This window comes from Hypomesus transpacificus, chromosome 21 (genome assembly GCF_021917145.1).
Source record: "Hypomesus transpacificus isolate Combined female chromosome 21, fHypTra1, whole genome shotgun sequence".
NCBI lineage: Eukaryota > Metazoa > Chordata > Actinopteri > Osmeriformes > Osmeridae > Hypomesus > Hypomesus transpacificus.
In genome coordinates this window covers 5,492,386-5,517,657 of record NC_061080.1, presented here as the reverse complement: position 1 = coordinate 5,517,657, position 25,272 = coordinate 5,492,386, and the positions used below count along the sequence as shown (strand labels likewise).

At 40.2% G+C, this 25,272-nt stretch overlaps 1 protein-coding gene across 4 annotated transcripts in view; it reads right to left on the bottom strand.

The window, feature by feature from the left end:
- slc8a1a (solute carrier family 8 member 1a) overlaps window positions 1-24,082 on the bottom strand; it is a 28,091-nt gene extending 4,009 nt beyond the window's left edge. Inside the window, exons 1-10 of one of the 4 annotated variants that reach the window (XM_047044170.1) lie at window positions 23,947-24,082; window positions 18,040-19,896; window positions 9,062-9,168; window positions 7,017-7,037; window positions 6,673-6,690; window positions 6,558-6,572; window positions 4,752-4,820; window positions 3,576-3,703; window positions 2,698-2,797; window positions 222-494 (exon numbers count right to left, since the gene is read on the bottom strand). In XM_047044170.1, the coding sequence (XP_046900126.1) occupies window positions 222-494; window positions 2,698-2,797; window positions 3,576-3,703; window positions 4,752-4,820; window positions 6,558-6,572; window positions 6,673-6,690; window positions 7,017-7,037; window positions 9,062-9,168; window positions 18,040-19,853 (2,545 nt within the window). In that variant the 5' untranslated portion in view covers window positions 19,854-19,896; window positions 23,947-24,082. Of the gene's footprint in view, window positions 1-221; window positions 495-2,697; window positions 2,798-3,575; window positions 3,704-4,751; window positions 4,821-6,557; window positions 6,573-6,672; window positions 6,691-7,016; window positions 7,038-9,061; window positions 9,169-18,039; window positions 19,897-21,513; window positions 21,754-23,946 lie in introns of those variants that run through there. The other 3 variants (XM_047044171.1, XM_047044172.1, XM_047044173.1) reach the window with 3 other exon arrangements.
- Window positions 24,083-25,272: the final 1,190 nt, after the last annotated feature.

Genomic DNA, 25,272 nt, shown 5'->3' with positions numbered 1-25,272 from the left:
GTTTTCAAACTATATATTGGGTTACCAAGTCTAAAAGAAGGCATTCAACTTATATCTACTTCAAACCTGCCAGCTCCACCACATGAAGCTGCCAGCTCCACTAAACTGAAACTGACATTGTTAAGGCTCTTAGAAAATCTCAGTATAATTTATTTTCCTCCTTACCCAATGAGGTTGTTCAACCCTCTACCCAGTATTACAGTAGCATATGAAGGACCAACCTGGTACAGAAGTCCCCAAAGCCACAAACACCACAGCTGTCACCGAGTCCTTCAAGCCCACGGTGCAGCCAAAGTGGGACGCCAGGTCACCAATGATGGCGGTGAGCATTCCGATCACGCTGATGGACACCACAAAGCAGGCCCAGCCGTTCCAGTAATCAGTGGGCGGCACAAAGGCGAACAGAAGCTTCCAGAAGACGGTCAGGAAGTGCATGACGTAGTCGAAACATGATGGGAGCTTCTCTTCGCCGCACTCGTCCTCATTGTCGTCGCCTAGAAACAGAGGAATGTATACAGATGGATAGAATGGATGTCTTCAGACCTACATGACTTTATGGTCAAAATAGAAACTCCTATTCTGCTTGTATGGTTTAAAATGTTGAATGTAGAACGTTCCTGTGAGTAACGCACAGCCAGGCAAACAAATGTTATCTTACTGATAGGACTGAAGGACTGCTACATGGTCATTATAGATTTTTATAGTTTTCCAGACATGTTTTAGCATGGAAGAAAAGTGTCAGTGACAGAAGAGACAAAAAATCAAAATAAATGCCAAAAATAATTCTAATTTTAAACAAATATGCGCGGTGGATAAGCCAATTTCAGCAGAATCACCGACATCTCACACTTCCAGCTCATTCATCTCAGCCATAAATTTACTCATTAGACAAAAAGGGAGGTCTCTCATTACATCAAGTCAGAATAGAAAGCATTGTCACCTTTCATTGACAAGAGGGTTCATTAGAGCCACTGACAGCCCGGCTTAAAATGCCAAAGTGAAAATCCATTTGAACGTTTTGTTGATCTGAGTGAAAAAGGGTCCATTACTGTAAGTGTTTGTTCTTTTGTGTTTCTGTGTGTGTGTGTTCAGTTTTTTGTCAGTGAACTTGTGTAAAGACTTGTGTGAAACTGTGTAGAACACATAACTTTGTGTGTATTTACTTTTCTGTGTGTGTGAGTGTGTGTGTTTTTCTGAGTAGGGGAAAGACCAAACAAAGCTGTGATTATGTTGACAATGTTTCATAGCAAATCACATTTAATTTTCTTGGTAGTGATTGACCATCAGTGACAACAGTTCCCAGAATTTATAAATACACAAATATATTATGTATGTTTGCAGCGTGTGTGTGTGAAAAACTAAAAATGAATAACGAGGGAGTCTGGTACGTATCGATGTGGGTGGATAAATGAGTGACAGTGTGTGACTGTCTGTGTGTGTACTGTATGCTTGTGACTGAGTGAAAGTGTGTGAGTGTGTGTATGTGTCTGCATGATGCAGAAGGGAGTCTGTCTGGATTAGAACCTAGGCTAGACTCTCCGGTGGTTAATTTGCCACATGGGCTTTAATGATCACATTACAGGCCTCAGTGGAATTTCAGCCTGGGTTTGGATGCCATACTTGTTCCCCTATGCTCTTCCTTCGCTAACAAGCTCTGTCAGTTCAACTCAGGAACTGAGAGACTGTGTATGTGACATGGGTAGCAGGAATCTGTGTGTGTGTGTGAGTGTGTGTGTGAGAGACAGAGTTAGTGCGTCATTTTACGAGAAATAGTTCCAGAATATACACAAATGTTTGTTTGTAGTCAAACATGATGCTCCAGGACATGAGCTGGATAGGAACAACATGAGTGACTGTTAGGTAATTACTTTAGATTTCTTGAGTTGTTTGCATGTATGTTGCAGCAAGGCATTTATCCATCAATAAAATAGAACAATATCTCCAACAGTAAAAATTAATCTTACTAGTAATCTGTGGGACTCGGAAAGCCTAGATGTTAATGTAAATTTGCTATAGCCGGCTAGTCATCTATGTTAGACTCTCATGCATACAATCTTCCTCAACAGCAGTTTCAGAAACAATAAACATTGATTTCAACCAGACACACTTGGGGTCTTTTCCTCTGAAAAATCAGATTAAATTGTTTCAGGATTTGGCTTCGGAGGTTGCCTTTGCTCTGTTCCAGTTAACAGTAGGAAGCATTCTTATTAATGATTCCAGCAGCTGGGTTCATGCTAACATAGACAACAGAGTTAATTTAACAACAATATTGTGCGGTTTGGATGGACAAATTAAATGATGTTAGTTGTTCATCTACAGTATGTGATATGCTAGATATGACATGCAATACAGTATATGTTGGTAAAATTTCTGATAGGCATGTGCAAGGCATGCATCTTCAAACTAGATTATTTATTTAGTTTATTAAACATACACTTTATGGCTTTATATGTATGGTCACCCTTGATATGGAGTCAGGTATAAACTAAACTGAAACAGACTTTTAACTACAAACAAATTCCTGATTACCATAGATTTCCATTTCAAAACATGATTTCTTAAGAGGGCCTGCTGTAGGCTGCCAGTAAAACGGTTTATCGCCAAACCAAATGAGTACTTTGGTTTATTAGGTTTTCCAGGCTGGAGTAAGTATTAGTGAGTGTGGCAACCTGTATTGGTGAATGTGGGTTGACTTACCAGAACTGACAGTGATGGCTTCCACAAACTGCTCCCTCCAACTGTTAGTTCCAATTAACAGAGCCAGATTGGTCTTCTTGATAAGCTTATCCACTGTGTTCTGTGAGGGTATCAAAGGTGTGTGGTAATTCATGTATTATTTAGATCACACACATCATTTGTAAACATAGTACATTTTAAGGATATTTTTATTTTATTTGTATTGTTGGAATTGTATTACTGTATGCTTGCGGCCCCCCGTGTCATAGAACAAGCTCCCAAAATCTTTTATCTTTGTGTTAATCACAGACACATGTCTTTTGACACATGTCAAAAGAGCCATGTGCCCAGGGACCTCAAAGAACCACAATCTGGCCCTGCTCCTATCCTTAGAAAAATATCAAAATTACTTAGAGATGAATAGATATAATTTGTTATTAAATGTCAAATTGTAGATACGTCTAGTCTTCAAAAAAAACACAGTATCTGACATTTTTGGCGAAATGCCTGTTGGACTAAAAGATGTCCCAAGCCCATTTCTGTCTAAAAAATGTAATTAAAGTATCGTACAGGAAACTGAGTCTACTTGAGGGAGTGGGAGATACCATCTTTTAAGTACAACTGTCTCATTGTCTCCTGTCTAAAGGTTTTTTTTTTTATAATGAAGGTGAATGAGGATCTCAGAGAAAACCAGAAGCATAGAAAATGGTGAGTAGATGAGTGATTACATTTTAAGAGGATTTTAGTTTAAGCAAACTATGATGCCATTCTACTTTTTCTTTTTCTTTCTTTCTTTCTTTCTTTCTTTCTTTCTTTCTTTCTTTCTTTCTTTCTTTCTTTCTTTCTTTCTTTCTTTCTTTCTTTCTTTCTTTCTAACCAATCAGTCAAACCAACAGTACCTTGAACTCGTATGACTCTTCAATGACCACCTCCAGTTTGACATGTTCTCCCAGGGTGGGCCGGCCCATCTCGGCGATTCGCCTTTCTTCCTCTTCTTTCTTTGAGAGGGCCTCTTCATCGCCCTCCTCTGACAAATAAACAGGGAGCAAGAGAGACAGACAGTTAGCGCTTATCTAAAAGTTGATGACTAATCATATCACAGCAAATTCTCCGTTTGTTGCGTGAGGACAACACACTTTTGGATTCAGGTTCGGCATCTAAAATGGGAACGCAAAACAAGCTCTCTTTTTTACAATGTGCACAATTTATTTTGACAAGGTGCCTACACGCTCTCATCCCTCTTTATGAAAATACCTGCATGGCATTGTTTACCCCTCCTTGTGTCCTTAATTCACCAAATTCCACAGTTCCATCAACAGTATGTTGACCTCACAGACCCACTGTGTCCTACATGTTCATACATTTATTGTTTTGTCTTGTCATCCCATATTTCAAATGTTATGACTTGGAAAAGTATGTATATGAACTTCAACAATCAAAATGTCACCCCCTATCCATACAAACTGTAGGTTACAAAATTTGGAAGAGTTGACAAAAATAATCCATCTGTGGAATTTGGAATGGTGGAATTCAATTAGCGTCAGTGAGTGTCATTGGTATAGCAGCTCACAAAGACAAGAAGAACCGGGATGACTGCTATGGCTCAGTACAAGAGGTCATACAGGAATAGTGACACTGCAGGCAAAAAACGAACATTACTGAACATTTTTATGCTGGGGGGTGTGAGACAACCATGTTGGTTAATTCATGAATCACATGTGACTATATCTCAACAAACCGCAAACATAAGATGAGTGGTTAGCTTATGGGCTGTACAGTATAGGAGTGGCTGTATAGAAAAACAACCTTTAATTGCTTGGATGTTTGATGTCCGAATATTTATCATTATAATCTAGAGCCCTAATTTTTTTACATAATGAAAGAAAACGTTAATAAATCATTTGTGTAATGAGTAAAATGAAAACTGAAAATTCTAAGAAACAGAAAAGAGTGGGTGTAAGTAGATATGAGAGAATATTCTAGAAAGGGTGGATGGTGTGTGCGATGTAGAAGAAGAAGAAGGAAGATACAATGGAAAAGGGGAGAAAAAAAGTTGTAAACCGGTGAATGTATACCTGCGATGCAGATAATGGTGGACGGAACAGGGTTATCTCTACCCTGCACTTTCCGGTAGACATCCCTGCCTGAGGAACAAGTTGAAAACAATTCATTTTACAGTGGCCCATTCTTCAACCAAACCCTGGTACCCAATTTTCTGGATCAGTCAAAATGGAACAATTTAACTGCGTAATAATACATGTAGTAACAACATTGAGGTTTTATGAACCGTAAGTGATACAAGGTCTGATGTAGGCGTTCTCACTATGGCTTAAGTTGTGGGTTAAGATGGTCCTTCACAAGGAGAGCCCCCCCCCCCCCCACACACACACACACACATTAATCATACCTTATTCAAATAATACAGCTAAAAAGGAATGCCATGTTATTGCACACTGGAGCAGTAATTGTTGTTACTACAGATACACTTACGAAACTACAATGAAACTAAAAGTTCATTTGAAAATAGTTCTTGCTTTTTCACATTTTTACTCAGCAAAAAAAGAGATCAATATCCATAAAGCCCAATTGAAATTTAGCTTTTGACTTATCCAGGATAAAAGGAAACGAAAGGTGTTTGATCAGGGCCCAATGTCTAAATGAGGGGTTATTATACATACAGTAATTGCCAACCTTGAAAGGTGATATGTTAGTTTGAAAGCTGACACCTTAAACAAGCACACTTGTGAAGTTCTTGATGATTAGCAATGCCTTAATTAAAAGCTCATACGAAGCATCAAATTCAATACTTGGTTGGACAAAGTGTGATACTGAATACAGTACCATCATACAGATATATTCAGCATTCTGTAGAAGTGGCACAGTTATTCCAGGTGTTAAGACAACAACATTCAAATGAAGTGTCGAGGTTACTGTATAAACTGTTGTGGAAATGACTTCACGCTTACATTGTTGCACCCATATCATGTACATTACATATGTCATCAATTAGTATTTCTCTAATGAAAACTTTGGAGAAAAAGGGAACTCCTTTTAAATTGCTAAACAATAAACAAATTGGAATTAATTTGACAAATTAGAATGTAAATATGTAAATAGCATGGCAGCAGTCATTAAAGTACTGCACATAGTAAAGGGATTGAAAGCTGCCAGAATGTCAGTTCCCTCTGGACTTGATTTGAAGTCCCAGCTTAGTGAGTGGTAAAGTATGACCCCGCCATTAAAAGAGCACGGACCATACTCAGTGACACCAGTGACTGCATACCTATGGGCGCCTTCCCATGTGCCTCAGCGAGCAGAGGCCCCCCTTCAGAGGTCACATTAGGGTTGACTGATGACCCATCCCCCCCGCAGCATGCAAAATGGCATGTGTCTTGAGAGACACACATCACACAGTGAGGTCACACACACAGGGAGGTTATTCCTCACATTCACACTTTTTTGCCAGTGTTGGGAGATTCATTGGACAGAGTTTGCACTCGCTCCATGACGAATGCCCAAAAGTGTGACAAAAGCTGGCACTACAAAATCCCAGTTCCGAGCGTACACACTGTGAAGTCGGAATAATAATCCATGTGAAAACACACCATGCTCGAATTTATACATGGTTCGCTAAAGGGACTTCCACAAGAAAGCCATCTTGTGCTGGTTAGTTCTAAATCGTTCCTAATGATTTTATCAACATCTCTATTATGTCAATTACAGACACGTGACGTCTAGTAGACATAATAACAAATCCAGTCTGAGCAGTAGACAAAAAGCCTCAGCTGGATCATTAGTAGCAGGTCGGAGAAGCACAACTTCTGCTTTAAATTTAGATTGATTTTTAAAGCAAACTGTCACAACACTGAATTGTTTCTTACCATAAAGTCTTTTGTCTATCAGAAATTAATGAAAATGTTTGATTAATGAACTCCAACTGGAAAGTAGTAGAAATCACTGTATGAAGCATAGCATTGTTGCTGTTGTATCTCATACCTGTTTTAACGAATCCACCTAAAGTGATAGAACATAAGAAGGAAAATCAAAAGATACCCATTATTAATCCCAGTTTCTAAATCCCAGTTTTGGTGGCTTGTTATTACATCCCAAAACATTGAGTTTTCATTCCTAATAATATTGTCAACCACAAAAGGAAATAAATATTAAATATTTAAATATGCAGTAAAAAGTACAGCTGCCAGTTAATCTAAAGTTTATTTAACTACAATGGTACAGACATTGACTGACAGTTGAGCCAACGAGTGATTCAGACAATGAAAAACAGAGACAGAGTGTGACAGAAGATCTCAGCAGAGAACAAGAAAAAGTGAACTGCTTACCAACTTCTTGAAGCAACACAGCTGATAGGGGGGAAACAGATGAGACAGACAGTGAGCAGAGGTAAGTGGGAAATGGACACAGTAACAATGGAACCAGAGAATGAACACGCGAGCTGAGGGCAAAACATGACAGATGAGCCAGTTATGATGCAATATCTGAGGACACTTTTCCAAGTGTGCTTGAGTTCATCCTTTTACCTCCCTAGTTACTTTTTTGTGACAAACCATAATGCTTTGTGTGCATTAAATAAGTAATTTCTTGTGAACCATGCTCGTGTAAAGGCAGAAGTGGGACCTGATTTACAGTACTGCATAATGACACAGTGTTTGTTGATGTCACAGATTTTTCCTCAGTCAGTTTAAATAATAATGCTAAATAGCCTAAACACAGACTGATGGCATCAAAAGTAGCATAGCAATGGCATCCTAAAAGCGTTTTCTATGAAACTATGGAATTTTTTTATAAAATGTCTATACATCAATATGTACTGACATGTACTGAATATGTACTGAATAATTATTGTATGTTTTTCTTAATGTGATTCAGACTATTTCTTATTCAAAATCAATACTTAATAAACAAATTATGCTTATAGTTCCTATAAATTAGTTATAGTAATCCCAATGAATCATTTTACATAATGCATCTGAATTTCTGGTATACACAATGGATAGGAGGGGCAAGCTTGAGGTACACAAATATGTCACCAGCAGATGTAAAATATCAAAATCTGTAATACTGTACAGCGACGTAAATGTTTCTAGAAATTCCCAAAACATCAAGGAAACGTCAAATTCATATCAGTTGTGTGTTAAGAGCAATTTTAACACAAGGAGAATGGTTAGAAAGGGACAAGGAGAATGGTTAGAATGGACAAGGCATGCTACTTGCTCGTTTCAAGACCACACAAAAACAAGATACTGTGCATTCATATGACCACTTGTCGTACAATGCTAAAGTATCCTCAATAGGGAAAACTTTTGTTTTTTTATATCTCTCAAGGCTTTTCAACTGGGGTCCTGCAAGGGCCAGGTATCGACTTTTTGAAACTGGTCAGATATTATCCTCCCTACCGCCTCCTGTAAACAAAGCTGGCCAGACGCAATGCAATGCAGCAAACTAAAGGGCAGGGCCTGCGACAGCAAAAAGAGGCAAAGCGCAGAGTGTGAGATAGGAGATAGAGAGGAAGACAGCATGTAGGAGGAAGAGGGGGAGAAGGAGGAGGAGGTAAGAAGACTGGAAACAGCTCAGCGGACTATTCTGGAAGAGACTCTCACACCTGTTAACCTCTTGTTCCATGTGGGCTCCTGCAGCTCTATGTAGAAGCTGGCTCTCCTATCATACTCCTCGTGGTCAAGTATTCTAATCACTAGGGTCTTCCTGTGAGGGAACACAAGACATGGGTACAAAAAAACAAAAAGGGACATAGGTGAGGGAGGAAGGTGAAGTGAGGGGTGGATGGTTTGTGGAGTTGGGAAGGAGGTGGTTGTCATGCTACACGCACACAAATACCACCCATGGATTTGGACAGGGATTCATAGAGAGGCTTGCACACACACGCACTCCATCTCATGTAAAATAGGAGCACATACATCCTGTTTATGGTAGGCGCTGTGTTCAATTCCTTTGGACATAAAAGGACTTTGTACAACTTTTGATAGTCACCCCATCATCAATCACTGACTGAAGGATGTTCCTGAAAAATCTGTAAGTAAGCATAACAGGTTGAATCTAGTAGTCCACTGGCCCATTTATGACCCTTGAAGACCATTGTGTATACTGGTTTGCACTTGACATCTGATTTCTAAATCATCAAATCTATAAGAGGATAGCAGGAGGATAAAAAAGCTTTGCATCCTCCGAGGAAAAAGACTAAACCAGCCTACACAGTGCTCCTCAACGAGAACAATAGGCAAATGTCTGGTACTTTAGTCATGGTTACTTCTCCCTGGATGTCCATACAGTATTTTGGTCTGAGCAAGCACAGACAACGAGTGGGTGGGGTTGGGGGAGGGGCCAAAGCCTGGGAAAGGGGACTCCCCACCTTTCCTCTCACTCATCTCCACCAGACGAGGCTCTCCAATCTCAAGGAAGAAGTTCTTGTTTTTCTCATATTCCTCGTCATCGATTATATTGATCTGTATAGTTTGGCTGGAAAAGAAAGAGAGGGAGAAAGAGAAGAGTTGCAGAGAGAAGCGTGTAGAGAGTGCAGACTTGACAAAGGCAAAAATACATCAAGGCATGCATCAACGAACACACAATTGACAAACAAAAAAACAAGATGGAGAGGTTGTAGCATGGCATTTACTAGATTTCAGTGAAATAACAAACAAAACAGGAATGGTGAATCCAATAAGGCCTTCCATTTAATTAACGCAAGAAAGTAATCCCTCAGGAAAGAAAACTCCAACAAACCAAGCTATTTTGAATGGCCAATTGGGGATGAAGCCTGAAGAATAATAGGTTGATTAATTTAATTCACTGGTTGTCTGTAAGACAATTGCTTATGTTTCTCACAGGTAAAGCCTTGATTAGTTGCAATGTCAGCCATGACCACTGAAGGCTCCTAAGCTTGCTAACCGGTGTTATATTATTCATTGTAACACAACTTGAAGAGGATGAAAACTAGTTGCTACTAATGAGTGGTACAGGGCTCTTACACATTGGCATGAGGTGTCTGGTTGAAGGTGTTTCCCACTAGGGATGTAGTTACAAAAAAGCTCTCTCCACAGGCAGTTGGGCCAAAACACAACACAAACTTTTACTAAGAGAGCCAAAGCTTCTTACCTGGTATCTTACATAAAACAGTACAGGTCCATCTATGTTTACTGTACTGTATGTTCTCCATTCGTATACATCCTAATGACCATTTCCTGTTTTACTCTCGGAGAAAATAGTTTCAATAACTATTATTTTTGTGTATGATACACTTTCACTGACAGCTGCTAGCTGGATGGCTTATGAGAAGGAACATTTACAGAAGAGACGGATTGGAAAATAAGCCACCTTCCTAGTACTAGAAACTGAAGACCAAGCCATGCATGGTCTATTTATCTATTTAATAGTTTGATCCTATGACTTGTATCCCATGTTTGAAAAGGACCAGGACCCCCTCTGCACAGCTATACCCTAATATGGAGATTAATTCAATGCAGGACAAAAACAGAGGGAGGAGGAAGACAAACTCCTGAGCATTGTTTATCATCCAAACCAAAGACTGGGGGACATGATAGGCTTATTGCCTGAACACAGAGCCAAATACACTGGACATTAATACACATGTGAATGCACTTAGTGTCTTTGTTCAAATGTTGTGGCTAACTACATTGAGGAGGTGGAAGGATACATTGAAGCTTTCTGGACTTCCCTCAACGTGGGTGGATAAACTGGCAATTTGTTAAGGAAATGTCTGGTTACTTGGTTTGTATGAAAGTCTTCTGAAGTAGATTTCAATTTGGGGTTAGAATTCAAATACATTAAGTAGCATAATGGCAGAAACATAAATCATACAGAAAATGATTAATAAATCCCCTGTTCGATTTTTAACTGTCCTTTTTAACAACATATCAAAAAAGCTGAATTAATTAAAACAGGTACAGTATAAACCTATTACAAACTACATTGCGCTAATAGTCAGAGAAGCAAAGTTAGGTTATCATGGGCACATACAGTTCAGTACAGCTTTTTGGTTTAATAAAACTTAGATCTAGTCAAATCCATTCTCTTCGCTTTTATCTTTCCAATTCCTTTCGGATCTGCACCTCAAACTAGTTTTAGATTTTACCAGAGTCAAAACTAGTTTGTCTTATTCACAACAATCTGTCAGGGGACCTTTCACAGGTGACAGTAATTTGCTTAGATGAACATGAATAATTGATTGACCTATTGTGCAATTACAACAAAGGATAAGGAGTATCTGGTGAATGGAAATACCATGAGCCCCGCTGTGCCCTGAGGGAGCAATCAAGTTCCCTGGCAACGTGCTAGAATCTCCTGCAAGCCCATGTATGCTAATGGTTTGTCACCGACTTGCAAAATAAATCCTTCTTGATAATCCAACAGTACAGTCTTAACCCCAGATACAAACGTATTGTTTTATAAAAAATGAAACCATCCACTGACGGTACTTGCTAAAAATGAGTTACTCGCTTTCAAACAATAAGAGTGCATATGTGGCGACAAAGAGTTCAAGGAAGAAAAGGAGAATTAGATTTGTAGTCAGTTCCTTGTGTTTTCATCGCGGAGGCTTGTTTTAGCTAGAAAGTGCTTGACAGAGAGGTGGGGAACTGATAACTCTGAGGTTTGCGGTGGGCCGCTGTTCACCCATTGTTTTCATTTTGCTCAGTTTTGCTCTGCAAATCCTACAAACACAGCACTTTCAAAAAGACCCCTTAATAAGCTCATGCAACTGTGAAATGGGGGATTTCACTTTTCTGGCTCTTTGCAAACATTTTGAGGGATTAGGGCCCCTTCTTTCAAACGCAGTGTTGGTTGGCCAGGAATAAAAATTGCATTGCATCCATAAAGTATGGTTCAGAAAACAGGGAGGATGTTTTCAGATGGATTATAAATTCCTTCCCTGTAGCTTTGTCGAAGGCAGAGGGGGGATATAGTCTAGCTGCAGACACTGAGAGTGAGTGAGAGGTTATGCTGACGGGAGAAAAGAGAATGGAGGGAAAAGATTGGCAGGCGGTTTGGAGGTCTATGGCAGAGCGAGTGACAAGAGTGAACGACTAAAATGACAAGCAAGAGTGATATATGGAGAGAAGGGGGTTAGAGAGACATTAGGAGGACGGAACCAAATTTTCCACTAGCTTCTTAGCCTTGTGTCAATCCTATCCCAACAGGCCAGCCCTCTGACTAAGCTGATGCTTGGGTTGACTCTGGGCCAACAACCAGCTGGGGCTGGGAGCTACAAACTCCCTCTACCTAGCCTGGTTAAATCCCACCCTCTGAGGTATCCCTAGCCCCTGCTGACGTGGGTCTAGAATGAGCTGAAGTTGAAGGAGCAGTCAATTGTGTGTTTCAATGTTCTTGTGTGTTGTATGTATTGTCTTAATCCTGTTTCACTAATTAACATGAAATGTCTAAATTGGATTCATGAACAGGTGGTTCATTTACATAAATTGTGGTTGTATGTATATACATGTAAACCACCATCTGCAGCACAGGAATTTGGAATCCATGGACAATATACTAGAAATGACCAAAATATGCAAGGTAGACATTGAAATTCAGTTCTCTCAGTTCTGTTTCTGAGAAGTGACTCTATTAAAAGGCAACGTTTAATGAGCTGAGCCTTTGGGGAGACCTCAGTGAGTAATATGTGCAATAGCAGTGAAATACAGAGTTATATGGACAAGCATACTTGCCCTTTATTTTCTTGGGTCTAGTTCTCAGGGGGAAATATTCAATTTAACTTTCAGATCTGACACCATCCGACACATATCTCTGTGGTGAAATTCCGGAGAGGGCAGCTTCCTGCTGGGATGGTGTTTACTACATTTTCTGTACTGCTGTATCTATTGGAATTTTTCTTGGAAGATTTCAATCAACAGGATGCACTTTCGCCAAATAAACCCCAAGAAACTGAAAATGGGACAAATTATTTACTTCTCTCACCATTTATTCATTCCAAATTGTAGCTCACATGCTTAATGGAAAAGGCTGCGCAGTCTAACATAAAGGATGTCCCTTTAACTGATTCGAATCCACATTATCCAACTGGAGGCATCTTTCATTAACTGGAAGTTAATGCCAAGCCAAATTCGTCTCTCATTTAGACTGAGCCGCACGAAAGTTTAACTCCTCAATGTCAAAACTATATTAACCAACTCATTCATGATCCACTCAATTATAAAACTCTGGCCACATTCATACATCATACTAACAAGCTGAGAGCAGACTGATTTTGGACTCTGTGAGGAACAATTTTCTTTTGGGTGGCTCTGGAGTCGGCAATCTAGTAGTTGTTGATTCGCCTTTGAATGTTACTCATTTGCACCCAGATTAGTTTTCCATTTCCGGTCTGATGCAGAAGAATTATATTGGTCTTAAAATAAATGTAATTTTACTGTCATACTGTACTGTACATTAATTAAGCTTGCAGCAGATTTTATATGGCAGTACATTTCAGGTCTTTGCAGCTAAATCACTCATGCATTATAACAAGCTGCTAAACTGTTTTAATTATTATCCAAACTGACAATATCTCTACAGCCTAAGCTATTCCCTCCAAACTAGTTTTCTTTGCCAAGCAGTTAGATAATCCAAAATACGAAGTTCACTCCCAAGTCATCCTTTTACTTTCTGATGCTTTCTTTTAAGAAGACTCCTCTATTTTACTGTATGTTTTTACTTACTCTATGTTAAATAGTACTTTTGATCTAAGACATAAGGTCCTATACACGCACATAAACCTTTAACACAAATTTACATTATATCCAAAGAAGATTTGGTTTGTTTGGTTCAATAAACCAAACAAACCCACATTTTGTCATAGTTTATCTCTCAGCTACCAACCCATAATGTGGTGAAGTGAATGTGGTATTGTCCTAGTGAGGAGAATTCTAGAGTATTCTGTCATACAGAGGTAAATGTAAAAAGTTGCCATGTCTGGCTTACGGTAGGGCGTTTAAGTCCCTTGATATGTTCTCGTGAATGAATACACAGCCTGGACAAGTTTCTATGAGAGTCCGTATCGGCCATGATTCATACTTGGTCTCATATACATGCCATGACTTCACATATATACCATTATACTCCCAAATATATACCATTATACTCTCACATACACACCATTATACTCTTGCAGATAAACTACTTGGTCTCACATACACATTGGTGTTGGAGGACTGTTGATGTGAGTCATATCAGCTGGGATTTGTCATCTAACACTGTTTATCTCCTCATCTCGTGCTGTGGAAGATGTGAAATAATCAGCACTTACTCTATCTGTATCCACAGTTCACACGGCTGGCAGTAGTGGCATTGCTCATCTTCCCTCAAAGTACAGAGCCACAAATATGTGCACGGTCCCTGAAGCATGTAGCTATGAAAATTAAGGACATGCACAGAGCACTGACTAACATCCCCCCCCCCCCCAATAAAAAAGAAGCCTGCAAAGCCAACGAGAGGGCATATTGGTCAGATCTAGACGGACAGTGTCAGAGGTTGAATCAGTACAGTCAGAGGTTTTTGGGGTTGTCATTCTCTTTGTTGTCTGTCTTTCTACCTTTCTCCTCTCTCTTTCTCTCTCCATCGGGCCTTGCCCCTCTGCTCTATCTAGCTTGACGAAGCTATACTGACATCTCCCTGTCACAGCCCACAGGATGGAGAGGGGCATCACAGTCGCGGTCATGCGATCTTCAAGCGAGGGGGCTTCCCCGGGGGGGGGGGGGGGCAGCCATGCTACGTCAACTCTGGATCATGACCATGACTGTGGGTTACTTGGATTCTGAGGACAGATGAACTGCTGGGCCTGTCCTCATGGGACAGGTCTCAGAGCACCGTAGGGATGCGAAGAGCAAAAGGAACATGCACTCCCAAAATATTAATTGTGTAAACTGACTCTCCTCCTGAAGCGCCAAGTCACCCATTCTGCCAAGTCGAATGTGTGTCAAAATGTGGAGTTCAGGCAAAGGAACTTTGTCATTTGGTGTAGTGAGTTAAGTTGCAAATTGTAAATGGTGTTACTGCATTACCCACAGCAACCCAATATTATATTAGAATAGCGCTATACATTGATATGGGTCAATTTATAGGCCCTACCTCTTATCAGATTATACTCTGTTTTGTTAACTTTTGGTTGACATCACTAAGAGAGGAAGAGAGGAGAATAAAGAGGGAGAGAAGGCGATGGAGCTGGATGGAGTCAGCACAGGGAGAGAAGAAGGAACCAGATGAGAAAGTGGACAGGTTATCAAGACCATGTAGATGCTATGTGTTTTTGCCTACATTAAACATTTCCAGGAGTACATTCAGGCATTCTCCCAGAGAAGTATAAGGCACGATCCAGAGAGATGTTTTAAGCAAAAAGGGGAGAGAAGGGTTGAGATTGAGGGACTGTTCCTTAGGGTAAGCTGGGTTGGGTTTTGGGGTGAGTTGAGCCAATGTCAAAACAATGTTTATTTATTTTTCATTTATTGTTAAATAATTGTATTAATATTTTTTTGGTATCTATTAATTGTTTTCCAGTATAATTAGGGATTTAGCAGGGGGGTTTAACTACGGTGGCCCTGAAGTGCAAACCCCCCCCCCCCCCACAAATACGAGTCAACTCCCCCCAAATAGGATGACTTGCTCACCTTCCCCCAATACAAAGACACGCTCCCCCAAACGGGAAACAACATTACATCAACTCAAAACTACATTACATTAACTCAAACCGGAAAGGGTTGGTACAACACTTTTGTCGCTGAATGGATGCAGTAACCCTGTCATTATATCATTTCGTACTTCTGTCGTGGATGATTAGTTTTTTCTTCTGAAAAGTCCTGCTTCCTCCAACTGCGTTTTTAACGTGCGCATACTTATTTTAATGTTGTGAGACGTTAACAGCATATAAGATTATTTCATTGGAATGTCCCTGATTAAAATAAATAGTAGCCTAGTGCAATTACTTGACTCTCTGAATTGTTAACACAAATGTTTCTTCTTTTCTTCCAACCAAAACGATCAACTTCAGGATAATGACGTGGACCAGGATAGTTGTTTGGCTATAGATTTTACATTAACATGCAATTTATGTTTTTGCATAAGTACTTGCTACATGCTTCGATAGCCAAACAAATGTCCTGGTGCACGTAACTCTGTCAGGTTATTGCATTTTGTTCTGTCGATCAATTTCTTGTTAGTTAATGCATCCCTTCAGCGACGAAAGTACCAACCCTTTCCGTTTTGAGTCAATGTAATGTGTTTTTGAGTTAAGGTAATGTTGTTTCCCATTTGGGAGAGCGTGTCTTTGTATTGGGGGGAGGTGAGCAAGTCATCCTATTTGGGGGGAGTGTTTTCATTTGGGGGATGTACTCGTATTAGGGGGTGCGGTTTGCACTTCAGGGCCACCATAGTATGAATATCCATGTCACATTCTCATCAGGGGCTGAGAGCCCCTAATGGTCTGATACTAAAACTGCCCCTAATGAGACCTTTGCTGTTGATTGAAACTGGCAACAGCTTATGCAGTAAGAAATTAAGAAGGTTACATTGAAATGTGGTAACACTCATATTCTCATAGCCATGGAAATTTAATATTTAAACTTAGTTCTTGGTTGTTTAAGTGAGTAAGGCCGCATAGAATAGGTATGGATTCAGCACCAGTGAAGTTTGATGGCTAGGATAGGGGAGGGAGCAGATGGCTGACTTGTGTGTGTGCTTCAGAATCCCCAGGTCTTCTTATCAGCTCTAATTTCTCGTCACTTACTGCAAATAGCAAGTGACACAGTCAAAAGCTAAGCCCTGCGTAACACTTCTTCAAAACGTCACATCAATTTGGGAGCCGGCAATTCTTTAGGACAACAGGGTTAATTTGCTTGTTAGTTAACAATTGCATTTATGTTTTGCTTTAACAATTTATGTAATTAACTAAATGAATCCTCTTCACTCATAAAGGGGAAGGATATTTATAGAACACAATTCATATTAACATAGTGGGGGACATTGCAGGCATAACTAGCAGTGTGTTTACAGTAATAGGTTTGGGGACGCCCTGCTACTGTGCCCCAACCACTATGAACTGCAATGCCAAGACTTATACATTTTCCAAATGATAACTCAAGTGCCACCTTCCCAATACAGACTGGTGCCCTGTCTATATATGGTTCTTCTTCCCCATGCAAAGCTGGCTGAGCCCCTTTCACATAACGCACTTCAAAGCAATCCGTTTCCCTCTGTATAAATGTGTGAGTGTCTCGTCATTAATCCGCTTAAAACAAGCACAAGTGCAGGGCCTTTTCCATTTCAAGAGGCTGGTGTTCTGTTCGTGCTGGCAATGTTTATTCTCCAAAGAATGAAACTGTTGTCAGCGACTCCCGCCACCACTCATTCTGTGGAAAAGTCCAGGCCCAACTGCTATTTCAAGAATATAAACCTGAGTGTACAACTGGGTGATCTAGGGTACTTCCAATGTGAAGTGGAAGATTACGTAAAGTGGGTACTGGAATCCTAGTAAAATAAAAGATTCATTATAAAAGTCACAGGTAAAAGAAAGACTAAGAATCTTATGAATGGCCTTTTTGCTCAGAGTGCATGTCATATCTTTCAATAGATTTTTTTCTTACTACATATCTATTATGCTACAGCTGCTGGCTCTTGCTTCAAAAATATGATATCCCTAATATATATATATATATAATGTACATCTAAAAATGCATAGTTAGCATTAGCATCACAATGATAATTTGTTGCCATTTGTTTCCTCCACAGCCAAGCAGCAGTGAGTCATCAAATCTTGCCTTCTGTGAGCAGCCAAATGAGGTAATGACTACACTCGCATGCTCACTGCACATCGTGACAGATCCTACTGATTGAGTGGGGTGGAATACAGATACTAAAATAAAATACATTTTATAGGCCATATTACTAATTAGAATATTCATTTGTGACACAACGTTGCTGTGTATGCCTCTCCAGGCTCACAACTGTATAATGTCATGGTAGAAAAAAATAAGAAAGACAAGAGAGGCAAAGCTGAGAGAACATGAAACAGAAGAGGAAGCAGAAATAGAGGGCACACTAGAGAGGCTGACAGGAACAAAAAAATTACATTTGTTTTCGCCCCTCAAGCATATGGATATATTATGAAGTTATATACAAATTTAAAAAAGATTAATAAAACAAGAAAGTTGGACAACATATGGACTTATATGGACTGGAATGATATGCTGTAATAAGTCCAATATTATAATTTTTTTACTACTGAATTTTTATAGGGCAAGTATTAGTCAATGTGCAGTCACCTAGTCTTTTTTAAAGGTACACCCTTACAAACAAGCATAGTGAAAAAAATGAATGAATGTTGTTTACCAGATCTCGTCATTCTGGAACTCCAGTGCTCCATGGGTGTCCTCAAAGTCCTCTCCACCTCCTTTCGCTGAACCCTCAATGGTCTTGTAGGGTACGACAACTACTCCGCGAGCTCCTGAGGTACGAATGACCTTCACCTCCATCATCCCAATGCTCTCGCTAATGGTCATCACCGGTTCTTCGAATGTAAAGATCCCGGCGTGGTCATCATCAAAGATGGTCACCGTGGCTGTGCATGGTAGGCCAAGACCTGCCAGGGTGTCCACGTGATTGGCCTCTGAGTGTCTGACACTTGTGCCCTCAGAAATGACCTTTACGTTGCTGAGGTGGACCAAGAAATGCTCGTCTTCCTCAAATATGTCATCGTCAATGATGTCTATTCGGATCTCCTTCTCCGTCTCACCGGGCTTGAAGACCACTGTGCCCTCAGTGAATTCGTAGTCTGATCCGGCATTGGCTGTTCCATCTTCAGTGCGGTATTCCACTGAAATGGTATTGGTCAAGTCACCACCACGACGAACCACATTCAGCGCTACAGTACCACAGTTCTCTAAGCACTGGTATGTACCAGGGTCAAAAAAAATCTTTGATGAGAAGTCATTGTCCGAAACCTCTGACCGAACCTCATGAGCACCAATGGCTTTCCTGGCTTGGTCGGCAGCATGTTTCTTCAATACATTCCCAGCCCCTGTCATGATCCTGGTTGCTTGGCAACGGTAAAAGGCACGACTTTTCTGCTGTTGGGTCAACACCTGATAATTCGCCAATTCAATGAGCTGCTCCGTTTCTTTCTCCGGGTGTTTTTGTTTCAGCTCCTTCAAGATCTTGGCCATTTCTCGTCTGGCTTCCTCATTGTCCAGATCTCTCTCATCCATTGCCATGTCTCCATCCATGCAATCCTCTCCATGAGAATTGAGCATCTTGCCCTCCATTTCAATGTCAACCTTTGAGGGAAGCTGAGGGTCTCCTTCAGTTTCAATGATCATCCCTTTCTGCTTCCCAGCTCTATAGCGCTTGTACACATACTTGTAGAAAAGAAGTCTGCGGTCGGCGACATAAGCAAACCCCACGAACAGCGGGAAGAAAAACAGAGTGAGAAGGCCTTCCCACACTTCTACAATCCCAGGAGAGATAACAGCCAAGATCAGATAAAGCCAGATGTAAGCGAATATACTCCATGTTGCTGTGACAAAAAATACCCTCAAATGTTTCACTTTTCTGGTCTCTCCATTAGGGATGACAGAAACACAGAGGCCAATGATAACAAACATGTTGAAAGCAGCGCTTCCGACAATTGTGTTAGGGCCCAGTTCACCTGCATCAAAACCATGGCCACATACCTCAACAACAGAGAGTAGGATTTCTGGGGCAGATGATCCTAGCGCCATTAGAGTCAAGTTGGACACAGTCTCATTCCATATGCGCACGGTCGTTGTGATTTTTTCCCCGTTCGGTTTCTTGATGGTAATCTCTCTCTCCTGTGAAGTAATGACCTCAATGGAAGCCATGAATCTATCCGCAATAATAGAAACCCCCAGGAACATGTAAAACAAGCCTACAAAGTAAACAGTGGCTCTTGCCAACTGATCAGCAAAGGCTGGGTTTTCTGGTTTCCATACTGCCAGGATAACACCAGGTGTGCATTTATGTGTCCCTCCACCACATTGTGTACTATTCCCATCATCTGTAGAGTTATTTTCCATGCTTAGTTTAGGACTCCCTGCTTGTGCATACTGAATTTGAGATGAAAATGCTGACAAAAACACAGCAAGCTGAAGAATGAATAGGATGGAAGAAGTCCCAGTCTGCGCCATGGTGCTAATAAGATGTTATTAACAGGCCCTCTCTTCTGTGTCCCTATCAGAAAAGAAAAAAAGTATGTTTTACAGATCGTTACAGACATTGGATTCATATTTTCTTGATGATGAGAGTTTTTGTTATGAAAAATATGTAACATTTGGGATTCTCTCATAGACTGTCTTCAATACAGTATGTTATTGTTGTTTCAATGTTTTTTTCTTAGTTACCCTAATAAGTAACCTACATACATAACATGTTTTGCCTGAATTCCATGCCAATGCTGTTGTACCCCTACATAGCTTCAGAATAGTTGAAAACCAAATGAACAACTTTTAAAGTGCATCTGAAAATAATTGTTTTTCCTAGCAGTCACTTGCAGTAGGTTGCATTATATACGAACCTGAACATTTTCTGAAATCTAAGATACAGGCCGGTAATGCATACAAAAATAATACAGATTTTTGCATGTGGTATTATTTCATCCTCATCCTGAAAAATAAGTATGATTACTGATGGTTCCACTCACATCAATGGACAAATATTGCATAATAAATCATTGGAATTATAGAATACCAAATAATCAAACTTTTACAAAGTCTTTCTATTTTGTAGACATTATCTTTCACCTTTCTTAAAAAATAAAAAATATTGCTTATCAACATCCAATACACCACAATGACTAAGTAAAACCTCACCAGTAATCTGAAATATCCCATTTAAGTATGCACACCTGAGTACAAATAAAGTAGAAATGTTCAGTACTTGGCTAAATAATTTTGCATGCATTTACTTCCTGAAGGCTGTGAGCCATCACCATTACCTTGGTACTAGCTGTGATGCTATGTACCACACTGATATAAAATAATATAATTCAAAGCTGATAATATGCATTTCAATGTATCTCTATATGAGAATTAAGCCTGCCAGCATCAAAGCCCGGTTTCTGAGGTTTGCTGTAAGTACTGATCACTTCTGTGTTTGTTTCTCCTTAATAATTTCATTATTGATATTCTTTAGAACATCACTCAGGAGAAACAACTGGTGTTCCACACCAGTAGTGTAATGATTTGTTGATGTTCTACCTCCGACCCTTCTTGACTTGCAGTCATTTAGTAATCTGCTTTCAAATTCTATAAAACGTCAGACTAATTGAGAGTAAAGTTGAGATGTAGTCTCAAATGCCATTTTTATGAATTATTTTGTTATCATTCTTACATAATGTTTCACAAAAATCCAGCAAAAGTTTAAACATGGCAGTATAACAAAGTTAAATTGCTTCTCTCATTCCACAGTGAAACTACCATGTGCCACTGTCTTTTTTTTCAACAACTCTGTACTTTCAGAATGTGTCTGCATATGTGAGTCTACGCTCTTTCCATGCATTACATATCCACAGAGCCGTTTCACATAAATCCATTGAACTTAAATATGAAAATGAATAATTTCGTCAAAACGTTTCAAATATAGCACACGCCATTCACATTCAGAATAAAACAATTCGATATGTGATAAGAAAACTTTATTAACCCATACCATAAGCACGAATAGCCTATCAGGTTTGGTTACGGTATGAGATCGGTCCATCATTGCCTTCAAAACAAATACATAAAATGAAGAAACATGCGCCTGATAAATGTAAAAAATTAAATAAAAGGTTGCTTTGTGATGACCTACCTTTTCAATCCCGTTGTTGTGCAAGGAGACAGATTTGAAATAGCCTGAGGCTTGAATAACATTGAGGCAGCTGCTTTCAACTTTCCTAACTCACACTAAACCCCCGGATGTCAAAGAAGTTCCTGAAAGCATCGATACCTTTTCTTTCCAAATAATTTGTCGAGGTGAGGCCAGTCAATTCACACGCACCCGGTCGTCGTTGCCAGCTCTCGGTATTCGCGCTGCTGCTGATGCGCTTGACTCGTGCATCACCCCTCCCTCCCTCCCTCTCTCTCTCTCTCTCTCTCTCTCTCTCTCTCTCACTCTCTATCTCTCTATCTCTCTCACGCTTGCGCACGGATGAATCAGGGCCAGGGGCATGACAAATGGTGAGATAGACCTATTGCTGTTGCACTTTTTTTACTTAATTGAAACAATTTGTTATAAAACGGACTGCTTTCGCCATTCACCTCATTCACCAACTTACAATTAACACTGATAATATTTCTGTTTAGAAGGGTATTTTTGCACTGTCGTATTGTTGCACTTAGATAACAAGATACTCATTGCATAATGTGGACAGTATTCACTGCTCACCATGAAACTTGGTAGAGATGTATTATAGCTCCTTACAGAAATGTACGCTGTTGCTTCTAATCTTGAGTCAAGGCAATGCCATGTCAGGTCAAGTTACCCAATGCCCAGCTTGTTGTCTCCCCTTGTTAAGCCAGTTCGTCTCGAGGCCCGCAGTGGAAGTCCACCAAACAGCCGACTGATATGAATCATATGTCAGATGATGCTGCAACAGTCACCCTTTGAATTATGCTCTTCTGTGGCATAGCACAACACTGGCGCTTGCACACAGACTGCACACACAAACAACAATTGAGGCTATTTCGAAACTCTGACTTGAAATAGACAGTCACACTTTGTCATGGACATAAGAGAAAGGTGAGGGTCCAGTGGTTGTACTAGTGTGATGTGGCAAGTTACAATTTAGCTCCTTCTGAATAAGGCCTCCAGTGGCTTGGCAAAGCATACAAATGAACCCAGTTTCCACCTGTCAGTGGAGCTAATGGTAGTCCGCATGGACATTATTCACCTTGGACATCTATGAAGAGAGATGAGAGGGTACAGGGACAGAGGTACTCAGACCAGGAGAACTCGATGAGTCAGGCCATGTTTTTATGTTTTTTATTTTTGCTTGCTACTGCCTTGAGATGATGCACTACACCTGGTCACACTTAATTTGAACTCTTAGGATGCACCGTCACTCCCTTCAAAATCACCACATGGCAAAGCATATTCTAATGCATGGATATTCTGTATATACAGATATGTATATTTATGTACAGATATATCGACATCCACCTGTAGCTAGTTAACACTAATGTGTCATTGTTAATACTTCAAATCATTGTCCTACACACTACCACTATTGTCTTACTTGTGCAACACCAGATACATTTTTTGTGTTTACCCAGAACTTTGGGTAACTTATTGCAGCAAAGTTCTAGTTTCGTTTTTCGTTTTAACTTTAGAGTCAAATGACCTTGGAACTAACCTTGCTCTCTAGATTTCTCAGCGGAAACGGAGACTACCATTCCCTGCTGGCAGTGAGCCCTTTGCCAGCCTGCTTTGGCATTTCTGCTCGATTTTGTGGGTCCAATGTGTCATACTGTAGCCAAATCTTAAAAGCCTTCTACAGTCACAAGAAGTTATCCATACTTGTTTGTCACTGCCTTTTTGGTGAACCTAAACATAAAATCTAGGACTGTTCTCTTAGTTCTACAGCATACCTTGTTTCAGACAGATTAAACAACTTTGTCACAAGTTATGTTGATTGCTAGGCAGGGTAAATTAACTAATGACAACATTAGCATAGTTTAATAATCATAAGTAATTTAATAGAATGGCAACTGTTGCAATGGTCTTTAATCTTTACATGTGGCCAACAGCATCAATCAAATGAATTGATAATTCTACAAAGACTATAATCCTGGCATCAAGGTGAACCATTTCTCAGAACAAAGTGCTGAAAAGTGTCAAGAATCTGTTCTATGATGGCAAGTGTCCATCTCTCAGCACATTCACATAGGCGTAGTTCACATAGTTAATCTCTCAACCATAGCCTTTATCAAGGCTAACCTAACAAATCGAATCCTTTTAAAGACAGCCACAGCTTGAAACATTTTTGTGCAGTGAAAGACCAAATCATCTTCCTCATTCTCTCTCTCTCTCTCTCTCTCTCTCTCTCTCTCTCTCTCTCTCTCTCTGTCTCTCTGTCTCTCTCTCTCTCTCTCTCTCTCTCTCTATCTCTCTCTCTCTCTCTTTCACACACATCAACAGCCAAAATCTCCCGTGTGCAGAACCTTGAACAAACATCTCAAGGAAAAAAGTTATGTTAGTAAATGAAAGAGTGCTGACAAAGCTTGCAACATGCCTTGTACTCACCTCTGAAGTCCCAACGGAGCTGTGAGAGAAGAGACACTGCTCAGCAGGGAGAACAGGGTGCGATAACCTCTCTAAATTTAACAGAAACAGACATTGTCTCGGGACACTGTTCCCCCCCGAGTGTCTCTAAACATGGCCCGCATAGCTGGCTTTGCTGCTTATCGTCCTCCTTAGCGTGAGCTATAGCCATACAAGGCTCTACATTGGAGACTGTCTCCACGTTGCGGAGGCAGGGGCCAGCTATCTGGCAGCTCCCTGTCGCCACTGCCACGTGGGAGATAAAGGGCTCGGTCGGCGGGTACCTTTGTGATGGCACGGGGCCCTGGAGGAGTAATGTCAGCGTAAGTGGTCCACCACCCTACATCCCGCCACCTCCATCTTCCCCCCTCACCCCTGCACTGCCGCCTTGGTGATTTTCCACTGTTCCCATGCCCTCTGACTGCAGAGGTGACTTCTCATGATCCTCTGGTAAGGACTGGGCGGGGGGGGGGAGAGTGGTGGTTGAGAGGTGAATACACGGACAGAAAATGCGAAGATGCATTTTCATTGGATCTCTGCATTCAAAATGTAATGTTTAGATCTGTGGCCGACTTTCTTTTTTGCTCCAGTGGGTGTCTTGTTCTTTCTCACAAAGAAGTACCTCTCCATGCGTGAGACTGAAGAAACACACAAGTTAAAACCTTGATTTCACAACACATGCCACGCCTCCCTTAAACATGTTTGTGAACATGTATACACACTTACTGCTGAAAATTGTTCATACATTTGTTAAAAGGGGTATCAGTTAGTCATGTTGCTATCACATATTTTCACATCTTCTGAGGAGAAACTTGAATAAGGAGATACTCAAATTGAAGTATATAATCATGTAAATATTAGGGTAACTATTGCATTTATGCTATATAACGGATACTATTAAAAGTGGTATTTTGATACAAAAACATTTGCAAAGAGTACTGTTAATGAGAATATGATCAAACTCTTGCCCACTGTATGGCCATTGTTCATGACAAAAGAAAGAAAGCATAACAGTTTTGTCAAGTAGATCCCTACCCATTTGGTTGTTTGCTTCATTCAAAATGTGATAATTTATTCATTGAGACAATCCCTTCCTCCACTGCTCTTCCCTTTAAACAGAGACATCACATCCATCCTGTCTGTTGCACATAATTATGGTCAAAGCTCCATTTCATTTAGTCCGAGGCCTTGTTATATTTTCTGGACTTAATCTTGTTCTCTACCTACACCATGTCATGTTCAATAATAAAGGCATGCCAAATGTCTGTTACATCCTGTCGAGGCAGTCACTCATTGTTCAGTAGGTCT